Below are 25,712 nucleotides of genomic sequence, written 5' to 3'. Positions count from 1 at the left end.
TTCATATTCTCAAATATTTTCTCCTTATACATTTTTCAAGTATGGCATACTAAATTAACTTAGTTCTTACAGAATCAATATTCCACACCTTCTTGAAAAAAGACTTTACAACTTTATACAGTGGAACCTCGCTTCTCGAACTTAATTCGTTCCAGAAGGCTGTTCAAAAACCGAATCATTTTTTCCCATTAGAAATAGTGTAAATTGAATTAATCTGTTTCAGACCTTCAAATAATTCCGTTTTAACCTTTCTTATATACAGTACATGTATATTGTAGTTTACTCTATAAACACTTTTTTTAAAGGACATGAAATGTAAAATGAAAATTTAACAATTATAAACAACAACAAAAGAAAAAAACATAAAAATATTCACAGCACAATATTCTGAGATTTTAACAGTGGTAAAATGACTCATATTCACACGTTCTTTCCTTTGTCACCTGAGAGATGCGTGACTGATCATACAGGTATCAGCATAAAAGGGTTGTCAGGTTGAGAAGCAAACTGTTCAAGATGGGAGACATTCTAGAAAGTAGGTTCCACTGTATTTTATTTTGAAGCCATGCACAAGTTTATGACCCCCAATCTTAACTTTTGCTAAATCTAAAACAAAATCTCAAAAAAATGTTCAACTATTTTTGGAGGTGAGGACATTTACAAATAATCTTCACAGATACTGTCATTCTTTGACAAATCCTAAATATTTAGCACTTCAGCCTTTGAAATCTCAGAATTCTTTTTATTTATTGATTGACTTTTTAGAGGGGGGAGGGAAATTTGTTGTTCCACTTTTTGGGGGGAGGGGGGCGGGGGGCCCCGTTGACCTTGACCAGCATCAAACCGGGGCCCTTTGGTCCACAGGCTGATGCTCTAGCCCAGGGGTGGGCAAACTTTTTGACTCGAGGGCCACAATGGGTTCTTAAACTGGACCGGAGGGCCGGAACAAAAGCATGGATGGAGTGTTTGTGTGAACTAATATAAATTCAAAGTAAACATCATTACATAAAAGGGCACGGTCTTTTTTTTCAATAGTTTTATTCATTTCAAAGGGGCCGGATCCGGCCCGCGGGCTGTAGTTTGCCCACGGCTGCTCTAGCCACTGAGCAAACCGGCTAGGGCTTGTTCCACTTATTTATGCACTCATTGATTGCTTCTTGTATGTGCCCTGACTGGGAACTGAACTTGGAACCTTGGCATATGCAGACAACATTCTAACCAACTGAGCTACCCGGACAGGGCCTCAGAATTCTTATTTTTTTTTTTAAAATATATTTTATTGATTTTTTACAGAGAGGAAGGGGGAGAGATAGCCAGAAACATCGATGAGAGAGAAACATCGATCAGCTGCCTCCTGCACATCTCCCACTGGGGATGTGCCCGCAACCCAGGCACATGCCCTTGACCGGAATCGAACCTGGGACCCTTCAGTCCGCAGGCCGACGCTCTATCCACTGAGCCAAACCGGTCTTTGCGGGCCTCGGAATTCTTATAACAAGAAATCCCAGATGTTACACTGAAATAATTTACAGAAATGAAGATCTAATAACAAAGCTCTGGAATACCCAAGTATGGGGCAAATGTATCCAGGCATCAAAGAAAGGGGACAAGTTCCAACAAGTTGTCAAAAGTTCTAGGGGTAGTAAAGCAAAGGATCTCTCAAAACAAGGAATAAAGAACATGAAAGGCTAAAAGATTACAAGACTGAAGCGTTCTAAAACTGATAAGGAATAATCACCAATTCAAACAGTTGTGAGGAGACAAACAAAAAGGTTGTATAGACAAATATTTATTAACTTTTCACTTTAACCTTCATTTTGTAAATGTGACTTAAAATTACATATTAATACAACAACAAACATCCTAAAATGAATGGGTTACTTACGCCCAAAAGTCTTCAACAGTATCAAATTCAGAGATCAGCCGAAGGTTTGCTTGCCAAGTTTTGCTTTTATCATTTTTAAAAAACCAGAGTGCCCATCTAAAAATAAAAAGCCAATGTCAAAAAATGGCAGTTTTACATCCACGTTCACTGCAGCATTATTCACAACAGCCAAAAAAGGGAAGCAACACAAGTGTCCACAGATACATGAATAATAAACAAAATGTGGTAAAAGCATACAATGCAATATTAATTGGCCTTAAAAAGAAAAGAAATTCTGACACTTGTTACAACATGGATAAATCATGAGAACATTATGTTAAATCAAATAAGACAAAAAACCACAAATACTATATGATTCCATTTGTATGAGGTACCTAGAGTAGTCAAACTCAGAGACAGAAAGAATGGTGGTTGCCAGGGGCTAAGGAAAGAAAAGGGGGAATTGTTGTTTAACAGGTGAAGTATTAGTTCTGCAAGATGAAAAAGAGTTCCTGAGACTAGTTGCACAACAATGAGGATGCACTTAACAGTACATTTAAAAGATGTAAGTTTTATGTTATGTGTATTTTATGAAATTATTAATAAACTAGAGGCCCAAGGGGGTGCACTCAGGGGGGATCCCTCAGCCCAGCCTATGCCCTCTTGCAGTCTGGGACCCCTCGGAGGATGTCCACCTGCTGGCTTAGGCCCGCTCCCTGGGGGGATCGGGCCCAAGCTGGCAGTCAGACATCCCTCTGGCAGCCCGACAGCCCTCGGCGGATGTCCACTTACCAGCAGGGAGCAGATCTAAGCTGTAGTTGGACATCCTTAGTGCTGCTGAGGAGGCAGGAGAGGCTCCCGCGACCACCGCTGTGCTGGCAGCCATCAGCCTGGCTTGTGGCTGAGCAGAGCACCCCCTGTGACAGCACACTGACCACCAGGGGACAGCTCCTGCATTGAGCATCTGCTCCCTGGTGGTCAGTGTAACATAGTGACCAGTCATTCCCAGTCGATTTGCTGTTAGGGTCAATTTGCGTATTACCCTTTTATTATATAGGATAGAGGACTGGTGCATGGGTGGGGGCCGGGTGGTTTGCCCTGAAGGGTGTCCCGGATCAGGGTGGGGGTCCCACTGGGGTGCCTGGCCAGCCTGGGTGAGGGGCTGATGCCTGTTTGCAGGCGGGTCACACCCTCTTCAGGGTGGGGGTCCCCACTGGGGTGCCTGACCAGCCTGAGGGGCTGATGGCTGTTTTCAGGCTAGCCACACCCCCTTTAGGGTGGGGTGGGGGTCCCCACTGGGATGCCTGGCCAGTCTGGGTGAGGGGCTGAGGGCCGTTTTCAGGCTGGCCAAGCCCCCCGGCGATGGAAACTCCCAGCCTCTCCTTTTTTTCTTTTTCTTTTTTATTCTGGGATTTATTTACCTTCTATAATTGAAACTTTGTAGCGTTGAATGGAGCTCAGAGCCGGCCAGGGCAGGCGGGAAGCTTGGCCTCCTCCATCGCCAGCGGCAACCCAAGCCTCCTGCTTGCTCCAGCTCCATGGCCATGGCCGGCTGAAAGCAGGTATCTGGGTTTATTTATCTTCTATAATTGAAACTTTGTTGCCTTGAGTGGAGCTCAGAGCCGGCTGCGGCCGGTGGGAAGCTTGGCTTCCTCCATCACTGGGGCAACCAAGCCTCCTGCTTGCTCCAGCTCTGTGGCTGCCGGCCGCCATCTTGGTTGCGTTAATTTGCATATAGTCGCTCTGATTGGCTGGTGGGCGTGGCTTAAGGCATAGCAAAGGTATGGTCAATTTGCCTGTTCGTCTTGTATTAATGTAGATTGAAAGGGTAGTTATTACAGTGGCAAATGAGTAGTTTTCTCTTTTTTTTTCCATTTAAAAGGTTATGTGTTTTATGCCTTATACATACCACATTCTCTATACAGAGACTCATTGAGGCTCATCTAAGGTGAATTCACAGAACTTTAGTAAAGTATTACAGTATGGTAAGTGCTGGGATAATCAAGCATAGTTATTTAAGAAAAACAGAGCAGAAGCATTTAACCTGAAAGGAAAACGGAGAACAGAAAGTGGAGTTTTCAAAGAAACAAGAGTATACCCTAAGAGGAAGAAAAGGGAGTGCTAGGAAAAGGCAAAATTATTAAATGTGACTCTGTTTACTCAAATTCACAAATGGGAAAATAACAACATAAGGGACTTATTGAGTAATGCTACCACAGATATGTTCTGCAATAATGTATATCAGCTTCTATATATGTTTATAATTCCCTTAAAAAGATTTACTCTAATACTTTGAAGATAAACACACGTTACAACAAAGTTAGACTTAAATGTTATCATCTTCATCTTTAGAATTATATACACCAAATTGCTATACCACAGATAACTCAGAGAAACTTCATTTTCTCACTGATAAAAATGTTGTCTGAACACAGGGTTTCCAAATGGACATATTTCATCAACTCTTTGACTAATGCTTGATAATCTCAAACATAAAAGAGATACATGTTATGATCTATTTGATAATTTGTATTTGCCAACACACTAACAAAAATACCAAAAGCAAAGGCAGAAAATATATTAAAAACACATACAAGTTCAAGTACTGTACTTTGGGTTTCTATAATTTAATTTTAGTCTTTCCTCAAAATTTAAAAATAGCCAGGCGAGTGTGGCCCAGCGTCAACCTATGAACCCAGGAGTTCAGGGTTCGATTCCAATCAGGGCATATGCAGGAGGCAGCCAATCAATGATTCCCTCTCATCACTGATGTTTCTATCTCTCTCTCCCTCTCCCTTCCTCTCTGAAATCAATAAAAATGTATTTTTTAAAAAAGAAAAGAAAAAATTAAAAATAGAACTAAAGCGTGTCCCAAAATTCACGCAAGAAGTAATTTTGATAGAAAACACAGGCTTATAATTAATGTAAATTTTTTATTGATTCATAAAGTATACAGTATAGGGTTATGTATGGAATAGCATATTAGGTAAATGGCCTCCTGGCACAGCGACAACGCAAGCGTCCCATCCCACACCAGGCCGCTCAGCACCTGCATGTGCAAATTAACCCACCATCTTTGTTGAGCTAATTTGCATACTCACTCCTGATTGGCTGTTGGGCATCACAAAGGTACAGTCAATTTGCATCTTTCTCTTTTATTCGTGTAGATGGGTCATCTCAGTGAAAATGGAATCCTCAACCTGACATATCTAAAACTAGTGTTTCATCTAACCTTTCCCTCCAAACCTATCCTATTCACCATTTACTTACCTTGCTGCCTGAAGTCAGAAAACTGTCAGAAAACTTACCTGTTCTGTAAAGGATGTTTAATATAGTGTTCTGGGTTAGCAACCTCCTGATTAGATTCTGTTTTCTCTTCTTCTGTAGGCGGGGGATTAGGAGTAGGGGTGGTTTCCTAGTGGAAAATAATAAAACAGTATTTAAAATTTCTTAAGACATCTAAGAGAGCAACACTCTAAATAAACTTAACCAATAGTGCCAATATTATCTTTTAAAGAAAACATTACAGAAACACTTCATAAAACAGATCAACCTCTAAGGAAAAAGCTCAAAATCCTCCATTCTAGCATATCTTCATTAACAGAAAACAGTTTCTCAAATTAAAAAGCATAACAATAATACTATATATGGTTATCTTCCACTTACACAGTTTAATATCAGAAAGATTGTTAGAAACCATACAACAAATCAGCTAACTTTCATAACATTACATTACATTAAACTACTGTATATGAAAGTGAGGAGTAAGGAAAATACAACTAAAGTGTGGAGAATATAACTATATTACAAAGAAAAGTTTTCAAAAAATTATTAAGCAATACTACACATGAAGGACCTAGCCTTCATATCATATTGTTATGACATATGGAAACTTAAAAGTTCTGCAACTTCTGTCTTTTCCAATTGGACCTATGCAAAAAAAGCTAGACATTGGCTTGTACTTGCATCTTTTTCTACGTTAGACATAATTAATACTGTCATCTAATATCAGAAAAGAAAGGAGCCTGGAGATAACAGATGTTCTCCACACTGCTCCATGTAACACTTCATCCTATTATAAATTTGTGTCAACAAAACAGAGAGCCAAGGAAAGTCACTGGAAGCTGATACAATAAGGGGGAGTAGAGGGGGCACACTACAACAAGCGTTTGGTATCAGATTTAAACTGAAGTAGCAAAACAATATAGGTCCACAGTGTCGAGTTCATGCAAATCAGAGATGCATCATCTAAAAGATCTGTGCAGATAGGCAATAAGTACATATTTTACAAAATACATTTTTCTTATCAAAATGACCTGCCCAGGAACTACTTTCTACTAGCCTAAAGACACTCATAGCAGGGACTATGTCTTGATTTTGCTCACAATTGTAATGCCAATGATCACAGTGCTACACCCAAGAACTTGATTAACTTTTTTTTAATCCTCACCTGAGGATATGTTCTTTCATTGATTCTAGAGAGAGAAAGGGAGAAAGGGAGAGGGAGAGAGAGAAAACATTGATTGGTTGCCTCCGATACACACACCGACCAGGGACCAAACCCACAACCTGGGTATGTGTCCTGACCAGAAATCAAACCCGTGACCCTTCAGTGCAGGGGACATTGTTCAACCAACTGAGCCACACCAGCCAGAGCCCATCTGTTTCTTACCATCTATTCTTTCCTCCTCCCTCTCTGTGTTTGTTTGAATCTTTTCTTTTGGCCTATCTTTGACTTCACCAATTCTGCATTCTGCTGAGTTCAGTCTGTTCTTACTCATTCAATGAGCTCTTAAGATGGTATGCAAAATACTAAAGTACTCTCTGAAAATACTCCTTCACATGGCATACACCAAATCTAGTAAGATTTAGAAATTATGACAAATTGCTTATGAAAATTTTAATATTAAAAACTATATAAAAGGGCATAGTTCCTCAGTATAAATTTTCTTTTAAGTCATATTTTGTAATGATTAGATCTAGTTATTTCAACAACCCATTATTTAGTTTTTTAATACTTTTATTTCAGAGAGGAAGAGAGAGAAAAAGAAACATAATGATGAGGGCGAATCACTGATTAACTGCCTCTTGCACACCCCCCTCTAGCCCACAACCTGGGCATGTACCCTGAATGGGAATTGAACCATGACCTCCTGGTTCATAGGTCGACACTCAACCACTGAACCACACCGGCTTGGCCAAATACATTTTTGACTCAAAAGAGAATCTGCACTTGAAACACATTGTATAACACATTTCAAATGGGTAAAGTCATGAGATGGTGCAGTGTGTTTATCCAGATGGTAAAGCACCAGTAAGACTGAAAGAACAGGTTCTTGAAATCAGACAAAGCTAGAATGGTAGGCGAGAGTAAGATTGTAAAAGGCCTCAAAGATCAGGCTAAAAGTGTACCTTTCATCTTGTGAGCAACAGAAGCCAATAACTGACAAGTCAAAGTGGTTAAATACAGATGATAAAAAAAAAAAAAAGACAACCAGTTTGAATGCAAAATGTTAAACCTGGTTTTGGATTTGCTGAGCTTATGAGATTCAAATAAAAATTGTACAGTTTTATAATTTAGTGGTCTTGGGGTTCAGTAGCTGTCATAGCAATAGAAGATAGCTAAAGGGGAAGAAAAATGTTGAGCAAGGGTAGGACAATCAGTTTAATAATCAGTTGCAAAGAATCTCAGGAGATTTTTACATTCTGCAAAAATCAACACATGTATTAGGCATATTAACCTTGTGGGACAATCCTAATATCAAAAAGCTAGACAGTTTCCAAATTTAGGATAATTTACATAGGTTTGTTTTTAAAACACCAGACTAAAGTTTAGATTCTTCTTCTCACCATGTTCAAATTTACATGGGTTAAATTCCAAAACCATGGTGTGTTGTTCTTCCATGGTTATGAACATTCAATTTCTCTCCAACCCTCAACCCACACACTTTTCCAGAAATAATGAGCCTTCCCCTCAGGACACCCAATTTGTGTCCTCTATTACTTCACTAAACAAATATATTTACTAAGAACTAAGAACTTTCAGGACTTTTTCTGGAGGTTAGGACATCACCTAAGCCTTAATTTGAAGTATGCAAAAATAAATTGTTCTCCGGACACTAATAAAGGTTTGAAGCAGTAGCTCAAAGTGTGGTCCACAGATTTCTGCTGGTTATATTTGTACTAAAGGCCCAGTGCATGAATTCGTGCACAGGTGGGGTCCCTCAGCCTGGCCAACAATCGAAGCCTAACTGGGGGCCAGCCAGCTGGGGGGCGGACCCGGGAGGTTGGCCTGCCGCCCCCCGATCAGGGCCATCGGAGGAGGGGCCAGCAGGCCAACCTCCTGCGGTCCCACTCCCTTGCGAGACAGCCCAATTGGGACAAATGGGGGCGGGCGGGGTGGCCAGGGGGAAAGAGCCACCTCCGGGAGGTTGGCTTGGCTCTGGGAGCGCACTGACGCTCCTGCATTGAGCGACTGCCCCCTAGTGGTCAGTGCACGTCATAGCGACTGGTCAACCGGTCATTCAGTAGTAATGGTCACTTAGGCTTTTATATCTATAGATAGCCAGATTAAGTATAGCAGTAGGAAGTAAACATCTAGAAAGCTTTCTAGTCGTTTGACAGTACCTTTATGTCTGTAGAAACCAATAATGTCAAATTCAGCCTTATACTATACGTGCAGTTTTTCATCTCTATCCTATTTTAGAGAAACATTAGATTGGAAATAGTTTTAAAATAAATAATTTTCTACTGAAGTATAAGAAACACTGGTTTAGATCACAGACTATAAGTAGCACTGGATTAGATCACATACTCTTTAGTACTCTTTGGAATCCCAGCTCTGCCATTCACAGTTGTATAATTTTGGGCAAGTTCAACATCACAGCACCAAATAATGTATAACAATACTACTGGTAACCCATGTCCAATATCACTTTCTTATATTCCCCCTTCCTTGAATCACTATTTTTTTGGTTGGTTGGAAAGACCACGGGGGTATTAATAGAAATGTCCATACTGCAAAAGACAGCTGCAGTTACAAACCCAACATTTCAGTAAACTGAAGGCACTATACATTAAAGATATAAGGAGCAGATGGCGGCATAGGTAAACACCGGAGTTTGCTGCCTCGAACAACCACTTCAAAAATACAACTCAAAGATGGAACGGACATCATCCAGAACCACAGGAAGGCTGACTGAGTGGAAATTCTACAACTAGAAGGAAAGAGAAAAGCATACCGACACTCAGAGGAGGCGCAGTGTGGAAGTAAAATACTAAGGTGTGGAGGTGCACACGGAGCGGGCTGGCGGCTGAGGGCGCGGTTGTCGTTTTCAATCAGGAGGGAGTCTCAGGCTCTGAGCTCCAGTTCCGGGTGAGTCTCTGGGGACCCAGACTCATACGGGAGAAGGGGGACTGTCTGGCATTGGTCGGAACTCGAAGGCAGCTTTCTCTCGGAGGGGCTTGCAGCGATTACCAGGACATTGAGAAGCGGAGCCTCTGAGAGCAGCCATAACTGCTAGCCCCGCCCTGTTGATCCCGTGGGACCCACCCTGCCCAAGCCCTGCAGGGAGGCTTTTGCTGGATAGCCTAAGGCAGAGGCTAGATTAACACCTCCCTAGAGATCCAGGAGCCAAGGTACCCAGAGGTCAGAGTGGGACCATCCAGTTTGCAGCTCCGTGGAACCATAAAGGACACACTCAGGGGACAGACTCAGTGATCACCAAAGCCCCATTGAAGCAAATCTTGGCCCGGAGGGGTATTTCCAGCACAAAAGTTCTCCCACTGAAGACACAGCTGATTCTCACAGCCAATTAGCCTGGAGGTGAATTCCTCCCAGTGATACCAACAACAATCAAGGCTTTAACTACAAGACTGTGCACAAAGACCACAAGGGGGTGCACCAAGAGTGTCCACTGGGCCCTAGTGGACACTTAACACAGAAAACCACTTTATCAACACAGGGAAGCATAAAAAATGCGGAGACAAAGAAAAAGGACACAAATGACAGAAATGGAGGAAAGCAAACGACTGGATATAGAGTTTAAAACCACACTTTTTAGGTTTTTCAAGAATTTTCTAGAAACTTCCGATAAACTTAATGAGACCTACAAGAAATCTAATGAGCCCCTCGAGGTTGTGATAAAAGACCAACTAGAACTTAAGCATACACTGACTGAAATAAAGAATATTATACAGACTCCCAACAGCAGACCAGAGGAGCGCAAGAATCAAGTCAATGATTTGAAATGCGAAGAAGCAAAAAACACCCAACCAGCCAAAACCGGTTTGGCTCAGTGGATAGAGCGTCGGCTTGCGGACTGAAAGGTCCCAGGTTCGATTCCGGTCAAGGGCATGTACCTGGGTTGCAGGCACATCCCCAGTAGGAGATGTGCAGGAGGCAGCTGATCGATGTTTCTCTCTCATCGATGTTTCTAACTCTCTATCTCTCTCCCTTCCTCTCTGTAAAAAAGCAATAAAATATATTAAAAAAAAAAAAAAAAAAAAAAAAAACACCCAACCAGAAAAGCAAAATAAAAAAAGAATCCAAAAATACGAAGATAGTGTAAGGAGCCCCTGGGACAGCTTCAAGTGTACCAACATCCGAATTATAGGGGTGCCAGAAGAAGAGAGAGAGCAAGATATTGAAAACCTATTTGAAGAAATAATGACAGAAAACTTCCCCACCTGGTGAAAGAAAGAGACTTACAAGTCCAGGAAGCGCAGAGAACCCCAAACAAAAGGAATCCAAAGAGAACCACACCAAGACACATCATAATTAAAATGCCAAGAGCAAAAGACAAAGAGAGAATCTTAAAAGCAGCAAGAGAAAGAAAGGCAGTTACCTACAAGGGAATACCCATACGACTGTCAGCTGATTTCTCGACAGAAACTTTGCAAGCCAGAAGGGAGTGACAAGAAATATTCAAAGTGATGAATGCCAAGAACCTACAACCAAGATTACTTTATCCAGCAAAGCTATCATTCAGAATTGAAGGTCAGATGAAGAGCTTCACTGATAAGAAAAATCTAAAGGAGTTCATCACCACCAAACCAGTATTATATGAAATGCTGGAAGGTATTCTTTAAGAAGAGGAAGAAGAAAAAGGTAAAGATAAAAATTATGAACAAATACATATCTATCAAAAAGTGAATCTAAAAATCAAGTGAATAAAAAATCTGATGAACAGAATAAACTGGTGAATATAACAGAATCAAGGGCATAGAAAGGGAGTGGACTTACAATTCTTGGGAAGGAAAGGGGTGAGGGGGATGTGGGAAGAGACTGGACAAAAATCGTACACCTATGGATGAGGACAGTGGGTGGGAAGTGAGGGAGGAGGGTGGGGTGGGAACTGGGTGGAGGGGAGTTATGGGGGGAAAAAAGAGGAACAAATGTAATAATCTGAACAATAAAGGTTTAACTAATCAAAAAAAAAAAAAGAAAATGAGAATAACAATTAGCCTCCAGGCAGAAGCAATGGCCCCTGTTGGAAAAACTCTTGCCACACCTGTGGAAAATTGCCTGAGAGGTACTCAAGGCAATCCAATTAGTCTACAGCAGCCGTGGGCCAGATCCGGCCCGTTTGAAATGAATAAAACTAAAAAAAAAAAAAAAAAAAAGACCATACCCTCTTATGTAATGATGTTTACTTTGAATTTATATTAGTTCACACAAACACTCCATCCATGCTTTTGTTCTGGCCCTCCGGTCCAGTTTAAGAACCCATTGTGGCCCTCGAGTCAAAAAGTTTGCCCACCCCTGGTCTACAGGCAGAGGTAGTCTCTGGAGGCTATGAGTCTTTGCCTGATCTAATTAGTCAGAAACAGGATTAACACTGTCCTGCAGTAGAGACTGAGAGGCATAGCAGATCTACCTAATACACAGTCACAAACCCAAACAGGCAGCCAAAATGAGAACACAAAAGAAAAACAAAAATGAAAGCACTAGAGAATTCTCCAGAAAAGATAAATGAAATAGAGATAAGAAATTTATCTCATACAGAGTTCAGAATAATGATAAAGATGATCAACAGCATGCGAAAAGATATAGTAACTATGAAAACGGAAATAAAGAATGACATAGCACAAATGAAGAACACATTGGAAGGAATACAAAGCAGATTAGGGGAAGCTGAGGATCGAATCAGTGAATTAGAAGACAGGGTAGAAAAAAAATCAATCAGGGAACCAAAAAGGAAAAAAAACCACTAAGAGACAGAAGGACAGCTTAAGGGAGCTGTGGGACAACATAACAATATTGGCATAGGAGTGCCAGAATAGGCAGAAAGGGAGAAAGGAATAGCAGAAATAATGGCAGAAAACTTACCTAATCTGGTGAAAGAAAAAGTTACACAAATTCAGAAGGCACAGAGAGTCCTGAGCAAACAGGCCCATGCCCAGACACATCCTAATCAAAATGTCAAAAATTAAAGACAAAGAAAGAATCCTAAAGGCAGCAAGAGAAAAGCAAATTGTTACCTTCAAAGGAGCTCTCATAGGGCTGTCATCTGATTCCTTATCAGAAATTCTACAAGCAAGGATCTGAAACCAAGATTACTATATCCAGCAAAGCTATCATTCAAAATAGTCAAATAAAGAGTTTCCCATCAAAAAAAAAAAAAAAGGCTAAAGGAGTACATCTCAAGCAAGCATGATAAGAAATACTAAAGGGAATGCTATAATGAGAAGAAGAAATAGAGGGAGAAACTTAGGCATAGAGAATTAAAATGGCAGTAAATAAGTACCTATCAATAACCTTAAATGTAAATGGATTAAATGCTCAAAGCAAAAGACATAGGGTAGTTGAATGGATACAAAAACATGACCCAACTATATGCTGTCTGTAAGAAACCCACCTCAGAACAAAAGACTGACACAAGATGAGAGCGAAAGATGAGAAAAATTTTTCCATGCAAATGGAAAAGGAAAAAAAAGCTGGTGTAGCAATACTCATTATCTGACAAAATAGACTTCAAAATGAAGGTCATCACAAGAGACAACAAAGATCACTACATAATACTAAAGGGATAGATCCAACAAGAGGCTATAATCCTGGTAAACAAATATGCACCCAATATAGGAGCACCTAAATATATAAAAAAAACTTCTAGAGGACTTTAAAGGAGAGAAGGACAACAATATAGTCATAGTAGGAGACTTTAACATCCCACTGACTTCACTGGCTAGATCTTCCAGACAAAAATTAACAAGGAAACAGTGACTCTGAAGAACACACTGGATCACATGGATTTAATTGACATTTATAGAAAACTTCACCCCAAAGCTGAGGAATATATATTCTACTCAAGTGCACATGGTCTTTCGCAAAGACAGGCCACATGTTAGGACACAAAACAAGTCTCTACAAGTTCAAGAAGATTGAAATCATATCAAACATCTTCTCAGATCACAGTGAAATGAAATAAAAATCAACTATAGTTTAAAAAAAAAAAAGAAAGATAAAACATTCGAACACATGGAGGCTAAATAGCAAGTTATTAAACAACTAGAGGCCCAGTGCACGAATCCGTGCACCTTGAAAGGAACTGTGGGCTGCGAGGCAGCGGTGGGCACAGGGGTGGGTCTTGGCTTTTTTGTACACCAATAATGAATTCTCAGAAAGAGAAGCTAAACAAACAATCCCATTTACCATTACAACAATAATATTAAGATACTTAGTAATAAACTTAACCAGGAGGTTAAAAGACTTATACTCGGAAAACTACAGGTCTTTGAAAAAAGAGATAAAGGAAGATATAAACAAGTGGACGAATATACTGTGTTCATGAATGGGTAGACTTAACATCATTAAAATGTCCATACTATCCAAGTCAATCTACAGATTCAATGCAATCCCTATTAAAATGCAATCTTAAGAAGAACAAAGTTGGAGGAATCACAATACCAGATATCAAGCTACTACAAAGCCACCATAATCAAAACAGCCTGTTACTGGCACAAGACATATAGACCAATGAAACAAAACAGAGACCCCAGAAATCGACCTAAGCAATTATGCTCAATTAATATTTGACAAAGAAGGGAAGAGCATACAATGGAGTCAAGACAGTCTCTTCAATAAATGATGTTGGGGAAATTGGACAGAAACATGCAAAAAAATGAAACTAGACCAACTTGTACCATACACAAGAATAAACTCAAAAAATGGATAAAAGACTTAAATGTAAGTAACAAAACCTTAAAAATATAGGAAAAAAACCATAGGCAGCAAAATCTCAGACATCTCTCATAGCAATATGTTTACAGATACATCTCCTTGGGCAAAGGAAACTAAGGAGAAAATAAACAATGGGACATCAAAATAATAAAGCTTCTGCACAGCAAAAGAAACTTTCAACAAAATGAAAAGGGAGCCCACTGTATAGAAGAAATATTTGGCAACTATACATCTAATAAAGGGTTAGTATCCAAAATACATAAGAAACTCATACAACTTAATAAAAGGAAGACAAACAATTCAATTAAAAAATGGGCAAATGCCGAAACCGGTTTGGCTCAGTGGATAGAGCATTGGCCTGAGGACTGAAAGGTCCCAGGTTCGATTCCGGTCAAGTGCATGTACCTTGGTTGTGGGCACATCCCCAATAGGAGATGTGCAGGAGGCAGCTGATCGATGTTTCTCTCTCATCAATGTTTCTAACTCTCTATCTCTCTCCCTTCCTCTCTGTAAAAAAAATCAATAAAATATATTTAAAAAAAAGAAAAGAAAAAAAATGGGCAAAGGACCTAAATAGACACTTCTCCAAAATGGACATACAAATGGCCAAGAGACATATGAAAAATGCTCAAAGTCACTGATCATCATAGAGATGTAAATTGAAACGACAATGAGATCACCTCACCTGTCAAAATGACTACCATCAACAAATCAACAAATGACCAGTGCTGGTGAAGATATGAAGAAAAGGGAACCCTAGTACACGGCTGATGGGAATGCAGACCGGTACAGCCATTATGGAAAACAGTATGGAGTTTACTCAAAAAATTAAATATGGAACTGCCATTTGACCCAGCAATACCACTTCTAGGAATATATCCTAGGAAACCCAAAACACCCATCAGAAAGAATGTATGAGCTTCTTGGTTCATTAGCAGCACAATTTACAATAGCTAAGATCTGGAAATAGTCCAAGTACCCATCAGTAGACGAGATTTTTAAAAAGCTGTGGTAGTCATCCTACGTAATAAGAGAGGGACATGCTAATTAGCCCAGGTATGCTAATTAGTTATGACAGGATATGCCAATTAGTCACAATTGGTATGCAAATTGACCATCACTCCGATACTGAGAGGGATATGCTAATTAGCACTGATATGCTAATTAGTCACAACCAGTATGCAAACTGACCATCACTCAAACACACAAGATGGCCACCCCCATGTGGACACAAGATGGCCAGCAGGGGAGGGCAGTTGGGGGGGGGGGGTACCAGGCCTGCAGGAGAGGACAGTTAGGGGAGACTAGGCCAGCAGGGGAGGGCAGTTGGGGGCAACCGGCCCTGCAGGTGAGGGCACTTTGGGGGGGGACCAAGCCTGCAGGGCAGGGCAGTTAGGGATGACAGGGCCGCCAGGGGAGGGTAGTTAGGGGTGACCTTTGGGGGGCAGGGCCGGCCAGCCCACCACCCACAGCCCCTCCCCATGGCCGGCCCCACCCTCGATCAGCTCCCACCAACCCGATCGCCCATGTTCCCTCCCCCAAGCCAGCTCCGCCCCCGATCGGCCCCACCCATACCAATCAGGAGTGGGGCTGGCTGGCCAACCTCCCACGGCCCCTCCTCCGGCCACTGACTCCCAATGGGCTCCCCCACCCTATTCGAGGGCTAAGCAGCCGGCCCACCACCCACAGCCCCTCCCCATGGCAGTGCCCACCCCCAATCGGCCCCACCCCAAATGGGGGCGGGGCCCACTGGCCAATCACCCTCAGCCCCTCCCTTTAGCCCACACGACCCTGGGCACTGATCGGGGCCTGATGAGGGCCGGGCAGGCCAACCCCCCTCCCCACCACACAAATTTGTGCACTGGGCCTCTAGTAGTAGATTAAAAATGGTGGCAAAGTAGGAGGATGCTACACAAACATGCTCCCAGGAACAAGCTGGAAATACAGAAAGGCTTCCTGAATAATCAATGGAAAACTCACAGGAGAGAACCCTGATACCCAAGGACTGAAGATGGAGACCGCATAGAGACTGGTAGGAGGTGCAGAAGCACGGGCTGGCCGGGCACCCACAGACAACAACTGAAGTCCCAGAGAGATATCTCAGCTGTGGGGGGTGCCACTGAGAACTCTGGGATCTAATCCCGAAGCTGGGCTCCCCAGCAGAGAGCATCAAACTGAGGAGGGTACCCACGTAACAACTAGCTGTGAAAAGCAGTGGGGTGCTGTCAGCCAGGGAGTGGCAGCTGAAAGTTAGGGTACCCTCTTAAAGGGCCAATGCACAAAAATTCCCTGTGGAGCCACCCACCTTGTGCTCTGGCAGAGAGAGGGTGAAGTGGACTGGAGCTGTGAGAGCAGAACACAGGACTGGGGTCTCAGGGATATAGCTCATAAGGCAGACACCCCAAGTTTCCTGGGCTGAGTCATTCCCTCATGCAGCAGAGGACATCTTTCCCACACAGACATCTGCCTTGCCTGGGGAGAAGACAGTGGACACACCCTATTGGAAAAAACCTTGCCCTGAGGGCACTTGAGAGATTAAAGTAACAATTAGCTTCCAGGCAGAAGCAACTGCCCCACCCTGTTGAAAAAACACTCGCCACACCTGAGGATGATTGCCTGGGGGCAATTCAAGTTGGAATCCTATTAGTCTGTAGACAGAGGCAGTCTCTGGAGGCGTTGAGTCTTTGCCTGATCCAATTAGTCAGAAACAGCCTTTAACACTGTCTTGCACTAGAGATGGAGAGGTATAGAAGATCTACCTAAAACATAGTCACAAACCCAAACGGACAACCAAAATGAGAAAACAAAGAAACAACCCTCAAATGAAAGAACTAGAGAATTCTCCAGAAGAAGAGATAAATGAAGCAGAAATAAGAAATTTATCTGAAACAGAGTTCAGACTAATGATGGTAAAAATGTTCAACAGTATGAAAAAAGATACAGTAACTATGAAAAAAGAACAGTCTGAGATAAAGAATGACATAACACAAATAAAGAACACATTGTAAGGAATACACAGAAGATTAGGGGAAGCTGAGGATAGAATCGGTGAATTAGAAGACAGAGTTGAAAATATCACTCAATTAGAGAACCAAAAAGAAAAAAAACAAAAACAGGAGGACAGCTTAAGGGAGCTGTGGGACAATGTGAAACATAACAATATTAGAATAGCAGGTGTGCCAGAAGAGGCAGAAAGGGAGAAAGGAATAGAGAAGGTGTTTGAAAAAATAATGGTAGAAAACTTCCCTAACCTGGTAAAGGAAAAAGTCACACATGTTCAGAAGGCACAGAGAACCCCAAACAAGAAGAACCCAAACAGACCACACCCAGACACATCATAATAAAAATGCCAAAACTTAAAGACAAAGAGAGAATCTTAAAGGCAGCAAGAGAAAACTATTACCTACAAAGGAGTTCCCATAAGGCTGACACCTAATTTCTCATCAGAAACTCTACAGGCCAGAAGGGAATGGCATGAAGTACTCAAGAAAAACAAGGATCTGAGTCCAAGATTACTATATCCAGCAAGGTTATCATTCAAAACAGAAGGTCAAATAAAGAGCTTCCCAGACAAAAAAAAAGGCTAAAGGAGTTCATCACCACCAAGCCAGCATTACAAGAAATGCTAAAGGGACTGCTGTAAGGGATTGCTGAGAAGAAGAAACAGAGAAACCTAGCCATACAGAATTAAAATGGTTATAAATAAATATCTCTCATTAATAACCTGAAATGTAAATGGATTAAATGCTCCAATCAAAAGGTGTAGGGTAGCTGAACGGATACAAAAATATGACCCAACTATATGCTGTCTACAAGAAACCCACCTCAAAACGAAAGACACACACAGGATCAAAGTGAAGGGAAGGAAAAATATTTTCCATGTAAATGGAAAAAAAATAAAAGCTGGAGTAGCAATACTCATATCTGACAAAACAGACTTTAAAAGCATCATGCTGCCCTAATCCAGTGGTCGGCAAACTAATTAGTCAACAGAGTCAAATATCAACAGTACAAAGATTGAAATATCTTTTGAGAGCCAAATTTTTTATAAACTATATATAGGTAGGTACATTGTTATTAACTTAATTAGGGTACTCCTAAGGCTTAGGAAGAGCCACACTCAAGGGGCCAAAGAGCCGCAGTTTGCTGACCACGGCCCTAACCGGTTTTGCTCAGTGGATAGAGCTTTGGCCTGTGGACTCAAGGGTCCCAGGTTTGATTCTAGTCAAAGGCATGTACCTTGGTTGCAGGCACATACCCAGTAGGGAGTATGCAGGAGGCAGCTGATCGATGTTTCTCTCTCATCGATGTTTCTCTCTATCCCTCTCCATTCCTCTCTGTAAAAAAAATCAATAAAATATATTTAAAAAAAAAAAAAGCATCATGCTAACCAAAATAACCCTGTCAGAGAAAGATAAATATCATATGATCTCACTCATTTGTGGAATATAATGAACATAAACTGATGAACAAAAATAGAGCCAGATGGGGGGAAAATATACTAGAATATAAGTAATACTGTTATTTGCAGATTTTTAATATCTCCTACAACTTTTGTGATATACTATGTTAGTACAGTTTTGGTAATATTATTATACTTAAAGTTCTTTCATTCTTGAAATGTTTACTGCATGTAATATTACTATATGTAAGATCATTTTTCATGAATAATTGGTGTTTATTGCATCTAACATTATATTTAAGATCATTTTTCTTAAAAAAAAAAAAAACAACAAACCCAAAAAACACAAAGTCCCAATTTAGTTATGCAAATGTTGTCTTTGAAAAGATCAAGGGTAAATCCCTGAGAAATCACTTGCTCATCTAGTTCAATAAAATGCTTTCACCTTTTTGCACTGCTGGTCTGAACCACAATGGAGCATGTTCATAAAACAAAAAGGCACTAACAAGGGCTATGTCTACAGCTTTAATAGAAGAGGAGAGGCAAATGACTCAATATGGCCTTAGTGACATTATGAGCATTCACCAAACTCCTTTGTGGGTTGTCTCCTAGTTTCAAGAATTGTTCTCCCATGAGAAAGAAGCGCATTTCTTAGAAAATAAACTCTCAGGCTTGCCTTGGTAAGAAAAAAAAAAGCTGTGGTAGTAAAAAAAAAAAAAAAAGAATCTCTTACTCTTTGAGACAGCATGCTAAGTGAAATAAGTCAGTCAGAGAAGGACAAGTATCACATGATGTCACTCATGTGGAATCTAAGTAACAAAATAAACTAATGAAGAAAGTGGATCCAGAGACATGGAAACATGGAACACAGTATAGAATCTAAGGGGAGAGGCAGTGGGTGGGAAGTAATCAACCAAAGACCTTGCATGCATATATACATAATCCATGGACACAGATAATAGGGTGGTAAAGGCCTGGGGGGAGGAGAAGCTAGGCAGGCTGGAGAGGGGGTCAATGGGCAAAAAGAAGGGACATATTTAATACTTTCAACAATAAAGACGTTTTAAAATAAATCATTAAAAATAAAAATATTGTAAAATGCAACATGTAGATGTTTAATCTACTAGGTAACACTAATCTAATTAAGTAGTAATGACTAACACTAGACTTGTGTGAACATAGTTGCTTAAATTTGTTGCACTATAGATAAAAACTGACATTTTTAGATAGACAGCAAGCTATACTTAACCACATTTTACTAGCATATAAAAAAATCTCTACAAGCCACACTTGAGTTTCTGATCTTGAACAATTTTAAACTTGAGCCCTGGCCAGTCTGGATAAGTGGTTAATTAGAGCATCGGCCCTCGGACTGAAGGATCAAGGGTTCAATTCCCATCAAGGGCACATATCTCAGTTGCAGGCTCAATCCCCAGTGCAGGTCGGGATGCATTTGGAAGGCAACCAATCAATGTGTCTCTCTCACATCTATGTTTCTCTCTCTCCATCTCTCCTTTCCCTTCCCCTCTCTAAAAAGAAAAAAGAAATATCAATGGAAAAATATCCTTGGGCTAGGATTAACAAAACATATCAAACTTGAATGCACATATCCTTAACTTTTAACTACTATAAAAACTTGTAGGCATCTTATTATGTTTAAAACTAGAGGCCCAGTGAACAAAATTTTGTGCACTCGGGGGGAAGGGGGGGTCCCTCAGCCCGGCCTGTGCCTTCTTGCAGTCTGGGATCCCTCAGGGGGTGACCACCTGCTGGCTTAGGCCCGCTCCCCGGAGGATTGGGCCTAAGATGGCAATCAGACATCCCTCTGACAGCCCGGCAGCCCTCGGGGGATGTCCACTTGCCAGCGGGGAGCAGGCCTAAACTGCAGTCGGGCATTCTTAGCGCTGCTGAAGAGGCAGGAGAGACTCCCACCACCACCGCTGTACTGGCAGCCATCAGCCTGGCTTGTGGCTGAGCAGAGCTCCTCCCATGTGAGAGTGCCCTGACCACCAGAGGGCAGCTCCTGCATTGAGCGTCTGCCCCTGGTGGTCAGTGTGTGTCATAGTGGCCAGTCATTCCCAGTCCTTCTGCTGTTGGGGTCAGTTTGCATATTACCCTTTTACTATATAGGATAGAGGCCTGGTGCAGGGCTGGGGGCCGGCTGGTTTGCCCTGAAGGGTGTCCCGGATCAGGGTGCCTGGCCAGCCTGGATGAGGGGATGATGGTTGTTTGCAGCTGGTCACACCCCCTTCAGGGTGAGGGTCCCCAATGGGGTGCCTGGCCAGTCTGGGTGAGGGGCTGAGGGCCATTTTCAGGCTGGCAGGTGACTGAAACTCCCAACCTCTTCTTTTTTTCTTTCTTTTTTTATTCTGGGATTTATTTACCTTCTATGGCTGTCACTGGAACTGAGAGCTGGCTTTAGCTCTGAAGCTCGGCTCCAGCTCCGAGACCTCAGCTGCTGAAATCAGGTATCTGGGTTTGTTTGGCAACTATAATTGAAACACTGTTGCAGCTCCAGCTCCGAGGCCCGGCTGGCTGAAAGCAGGTTTCTGGGGTTTGTTTAGCTTCTGTAATTGCAACATTGTTTCTTAGAGTGCAACTCAGGGGCCGGCAGCAGCAGGCGGGGAACCTTGGCTTCCTCCATCACTGGAGCAAGCCTCCTGTTCGCTTCAGCTGCCTGGCTGCCGGCCACCATCTTGGTTGGCAGTTAATTTGCATATTGCCCTGATTAGCCAATGGGAAGTGTGTCGGAGGTATGGTTAATTACCATGTTTGTCTATTATTAGATAGGCTAAACTAACTGTCAAGGTAGCACTAATATCTCAAAAACCAAGTTACTCTGCACAGCTATATAGCTTAGGACAAAATTATAAATTCAGAGTGTGATAATAGAGATCTAAGAAATAAATATGTGATGCTCTAGGACAGCGGTTCTCAACCTGTGGGTTGCGACCCCTTTTGCGGTCGAACGACCCTTTCACAGGGGTCGCCTAAGACCATCCTGCATATGAGATATTTATGATTCATAATGGTAGCAACATTACAGTTATGAAGTAGCAAAGAAAATAATTTTATGGTTGGGTCACAACATGAGGAACTGTATTTAAAGGGCCAGAAGGTTGAGAACCACTGCTCTAGAATGATAACAAGTCTAAGAACAAAAATTAAATGTCAATCTGCTTAAACCAAAGGCTACCAGAAGACTCATGTAAAAGTAACTATGGAAGGGATGCTTTCAGTGTGGAAATATGACCCTGGCCATTAAGAGCTCACGTGAGTGGGGTGGGTGGGGGCTGAAAAAGTCACTAAAAAAATAAGATAAAATGGCAGCCAGGGCTGTAGCATTGGAGCTGGAAGATGAGGACAGAGATGCTACCAACATTGGAGATTCTATAGAAAGGTATGGACTGGAAAAGAGCCACTTTTCTGAAAATGAAAAAGAAGCTGACAATGAACATAAGTTGAATACTATGACAATGAAAATACTGCAGAAGCTAGTATTGAAACTAATGTGGGCAGGGCTGATGGCATAGCTAAAATCATTAACCAAAAACTCCTGCCCTGGCCAGTGCTGCTCAGTGGTTGGAGCATCAGTCCATGCACCAAAGGGTTGTGGGTTCAATTCCAGGTCAACGGCATGTGCCTGGGCTGCAGGTTCAATCCCTGGCCTTGGTCGGGGTACATGCAGGAGGAAAACAAATGATGTGTCTCTCTCACATTGATGTGTGTCTCTCTCTGTCTTTCTCCCCTCTTCTCTCACTCCCTCCCATTCTCCCTAGAAAATCAATAGAAAAAAATATCGTGGGGTGAGGATTAACAAAAAGCAAACAACAAAAACTCCTAAAAGTAAACCCACTATTCTGGTCAAAAACAAAGAGCTAGAAAAGGAAAAAGAAAAGTTAAAGCAGAAGAGACTAGAAAAAAGAAAACAGCTTAATAAGAAGCAGGAATGGGAAATGATGTGCAGAGTCAAGGCAGATGTGAAAGACAAAAAAAAAAGAGTGGCATCTTCAAAGAATTGCAACAAGGGACAGTGTTGTATAATTATTTAACTGTTCATAAGCATCAAAAGAACATTGATGAGGTTAAAGAAACTGGCAGCTCCATTAGACAGCATGCTAAGTTGGTATCAACTGTTTTCAAGAAAGATTCCTTCAGTGTTCGAAGAGGGATGGACACAAGTACAAACGAGAAAAGTTCAACTGGAAAGAACTCAAAAGCCAAAGAGACTGACGTGAAAAAAGAGGGCCCACACTCACTGCTGGTGGTAATGTACACTGGTAGAGCCACTATGGAAAACAGTATGGAAGCTCCTCAAAAAATAAAGAATAGAATTACCAGTCTGGGATATTTATAATGGAGAGGCTATGCATGTGGGAGGGCAGGAGGCATCCCATAAAACACCCTCTGCACCTTCCTCTCAATTTTGTAGTGAACCTAAACCTGCTCTAAAAAATAAAGTCTATTTAAAAGGAAAAGAAAAATGCACAAAGGATACAGTAAGAAAAAAGAACCTACAAACAGGTACATCAAAGTATTACCATAGGACAGCTTGTTATTGAAATTACTGATATTTATTTTCCTCATGTCTATCTAAATGTTTCAAATTTGTTATAACAAAATTATACTGAATTCCAAATATATACCCGAGTATACTTCTGGACTGCTCACTCTATTCCAGTGATCTGACAGTCCCCACATGCATCAATATGACATGTTTATAAGTTATCTTTGTTCAGTAATGTTTTTTTCTCATTGTAGAACAAGTTCCCCATTGCCCCTTTTCCTTTGGAGAAATTTTCTGCCAATTCTCATTTATTTATTCTTTCAAATAAACCTCACAATCATTTTATAAAGCAAGCGCTTGCAAACTTTTCTATAAAGGGCCAGAGAGTAAATATTTCAGGCTGGTGATCTTTCTATCATTTATTCTTAGCTAGCAGGCTACACAAAAATAGCCCAAAGGTCAGTTTGTGGAATCCAGTATAAAGTGTAGTTCCCTCCCTACCTGCAAAGATTTTGGCCTCTTGATTCAGTTTGTACTGAATTTAGACGTTCAAGAAAAATTAACATCTTTCCAATAATAAATCTTTTTCAAAAGTAAATTATGATTCTTCATTTATTAAAGTTCTCCACTGCATTCCTCAGTAGAGTTGTATAGCTTATATTTATGAACTAGAGGCCTGGTGCACAAAAATTCATGCACTTGGGGGATCTCTCAGCCCACCCTGTGCCCTCTCGCAATCTGGGACCCCTTGGGGGATGTCCACCTGTTGGCTTAGGCCTGCTCCCTGGCCAAACATCCTTAGCGCTGCCGCAGAGGCAGGAGAAGCTCCCACCACCACTGCTGCGCTGGCCAGCCATGAGCTGGCTTCCACGCCCCCTGTGGAAGCACACTGACCACCAGGGGCAGCTCCTGCGTTCAGCATCTGCCCCCTGGTGGTCAGTGGCATAGCGACCGGCCGTGCCACCATTAGAGCCAATTTGCATATTACCCTTTTATTACACAGGAATAGGATACTGCAAATTACTTGTTAGATATACAATTCCTGTCCACTTGAAGGCACTGGCACTTGGGTACATGAATGATGCAAATTGCTTGCTTGATTTACTATTCCTAGTACTTTTTGCCTAGTTATAGAAAAAGCATATAACACTGTATTCTCTAATCAGAATGCAACAAGAAGTTACTTCTAAAATGTCATGGTAACTGTTCTTTATTTCTTTTCTATTCAGTAATGCAGTAACTGTAAGGTCCACAGAGAGCTGGGTTACCCACTTAAGAGTGCCTGGCATTGAAATGTTTGAATGAGTGACTCTAATTTTGTTCCCTCGCAAAATTTCACTAAAACTATAGTAAAGACATCTTTTTTAAGCCCGCAACTATGGGGAGAGCAGCTCTAAGAGAGCTGGAATGTAGATGGAGGATAAGTGGTAACTAATCAATGTGCACAGTTAAATCCTTCAAGTCCAGCAGCTGACAGCACCTTTAGAAAGGGGTAGTGAAGGAAGGGTGTAATTAAAGAGAATTATATGAGAGTTGTTTGTGAAATAACTAGATTCCTGAATTCCCCTCCCCCTACTCCAAGTCACTAGGATTGCTGCCATATGGGTTCAAAAATAAAAAAATAAAAACGAGCGCCCTAACTGGTTTGGCTCAGTGGATAGAGCGTTGGCCTGTGGACGAAAGGGTCCCAGGTTCAATTCCGGTCAAGGGCATGTACCTTGGTTGCGGGCATATTCCCAGTAAGGAGTGTGCAGGAGGCAACTGATCGATGTTTCTCTCACATTGATGTTTCTAACTCTCTATCCCTCTCCCTTCCTCACTGTAAAAATTCAATAAAATATATATTTTTTTCAAAAGCGACTTGGAGGAAACAGACAGCAAAAAAGAAAATGTCTTTTAAAGTATGTACATATAAAAATAAAAATAAAGTATGTACCTGTATCCTTCAAAAGAATAAGTTGAGATTTTGTATGCATACAAAAATTGTAAGAAACCATAACAATTTTAAGAAACCATAAAAGTGAAAATTCAGAAGACGAGAGAGAGAGAGAAAGAGAGAAAGAGAGAGAGAATATACATCTGCAAATTAAAAATATCAGGCAGAAAAGTTGGAAAATAAATGAAATTTCCCCAAAAATAAAGCAAAAAGAGAAGGAATTTTGAGAGCAAGATTTAATTTATCTTTGAAGTCAGGTTACCAGTCCAGTAGATATACTATCTGAATAACTGTTTCCAAGAGAAAAAAAAGAGGAAAATAATAATGTCAAAAGTGACTAATAATAATAAATGTCAGATGTGATGAATATGAGCTGTTGCCATATTGAAAAAGTCTAATAAGTACTCAGCACAACCGATAAAAATATTCATATTAGCCCTCGTGAGTGTGGCTCAGTTGGTTGGGCGTCATCCCATGCACTGGAAGGTCGCCAGTTAGATTCCCAGTCAGGCCCCATGCCCAGGTTGTGGGTTCTGGTCCCAGGTATAGGAGGCAGCCGATTAATGTTTCTCTCTCCCTCTTCCTTCCTCTCTCTCTCTAAAATCAATAAAAACATTAAAAATACTGATACTAAAACATATTGTTAAATAGGAACAAGGAAAGAGCTTACAAATTTCTGGGGAGGCAGAGAACTGGTCACATTAAAGAAAAAAACAAAAAAACAGCCATCAGAAACCAACAGGCACAACAGAAACTGGCCATGAAGCAATGACTTCAAATTCTGAAGAATTCTACTCTACACCCAGCTCTAGCTAGTTTTGC

General features: G+C 41.2%; 1 protein-coding gene across 4 annotated transcripts in view; it reads right to left on the bottom strand.

Annotated features, from left to right (window-relative positions):
• EIF4E (eukaryotic translation initiation factor 4E) overlaps positions 1 to 25,712 on the bottom strand; it is a 45,566-nt gene that overhangs the window by 8,290 nt on the left and 11,564 nt on the right. For 2 of the 4 annotated variants that reach the window (XM_081085701.1, XM_081085699.1), the window contains exons 2-4: positions 6,315 to 6,339; positions 5,173 to 5,279; positions 1,886 to 1,981 (exon numbers count right to left, since the gene is read on the bottom strand). Coding sequence is in view for 2 of the 4 variants with exons in the window: in XM_081085699.1 (XP_080941825.1) it covers positions 1,886 to 1,981; positions 5,173 to 5,279; positions 6,315 to 6,339 (228 nt within the window). In the remaining 2 variants the exon portion in view is untranslated. The remainder of the gene's footprint in view (positions 1 to 1,885; positions 1,982 to 5,172; positions 5,280 to 6,314; positions 6,340 to 25,712) is intronic. The other 2 variants (XM_081085700.1, XM_081085702.1) reach the window with 1 other exon arrangement.

Source organism: Myotis nattereri (genome assembly GCF_964212035.1).
Source record: "Myotis nattereri genome assembly, chromosome: 1".
Lineage (NCBI taxonomy): Eukaryota > Metazoa > Chordata > Mammalia > Chiroptera > Vespertilionidae > Myotis > Myotis nattereri.
This window is presented reverse-complemented; position numbering and strand designations above follow the sequence as displayed.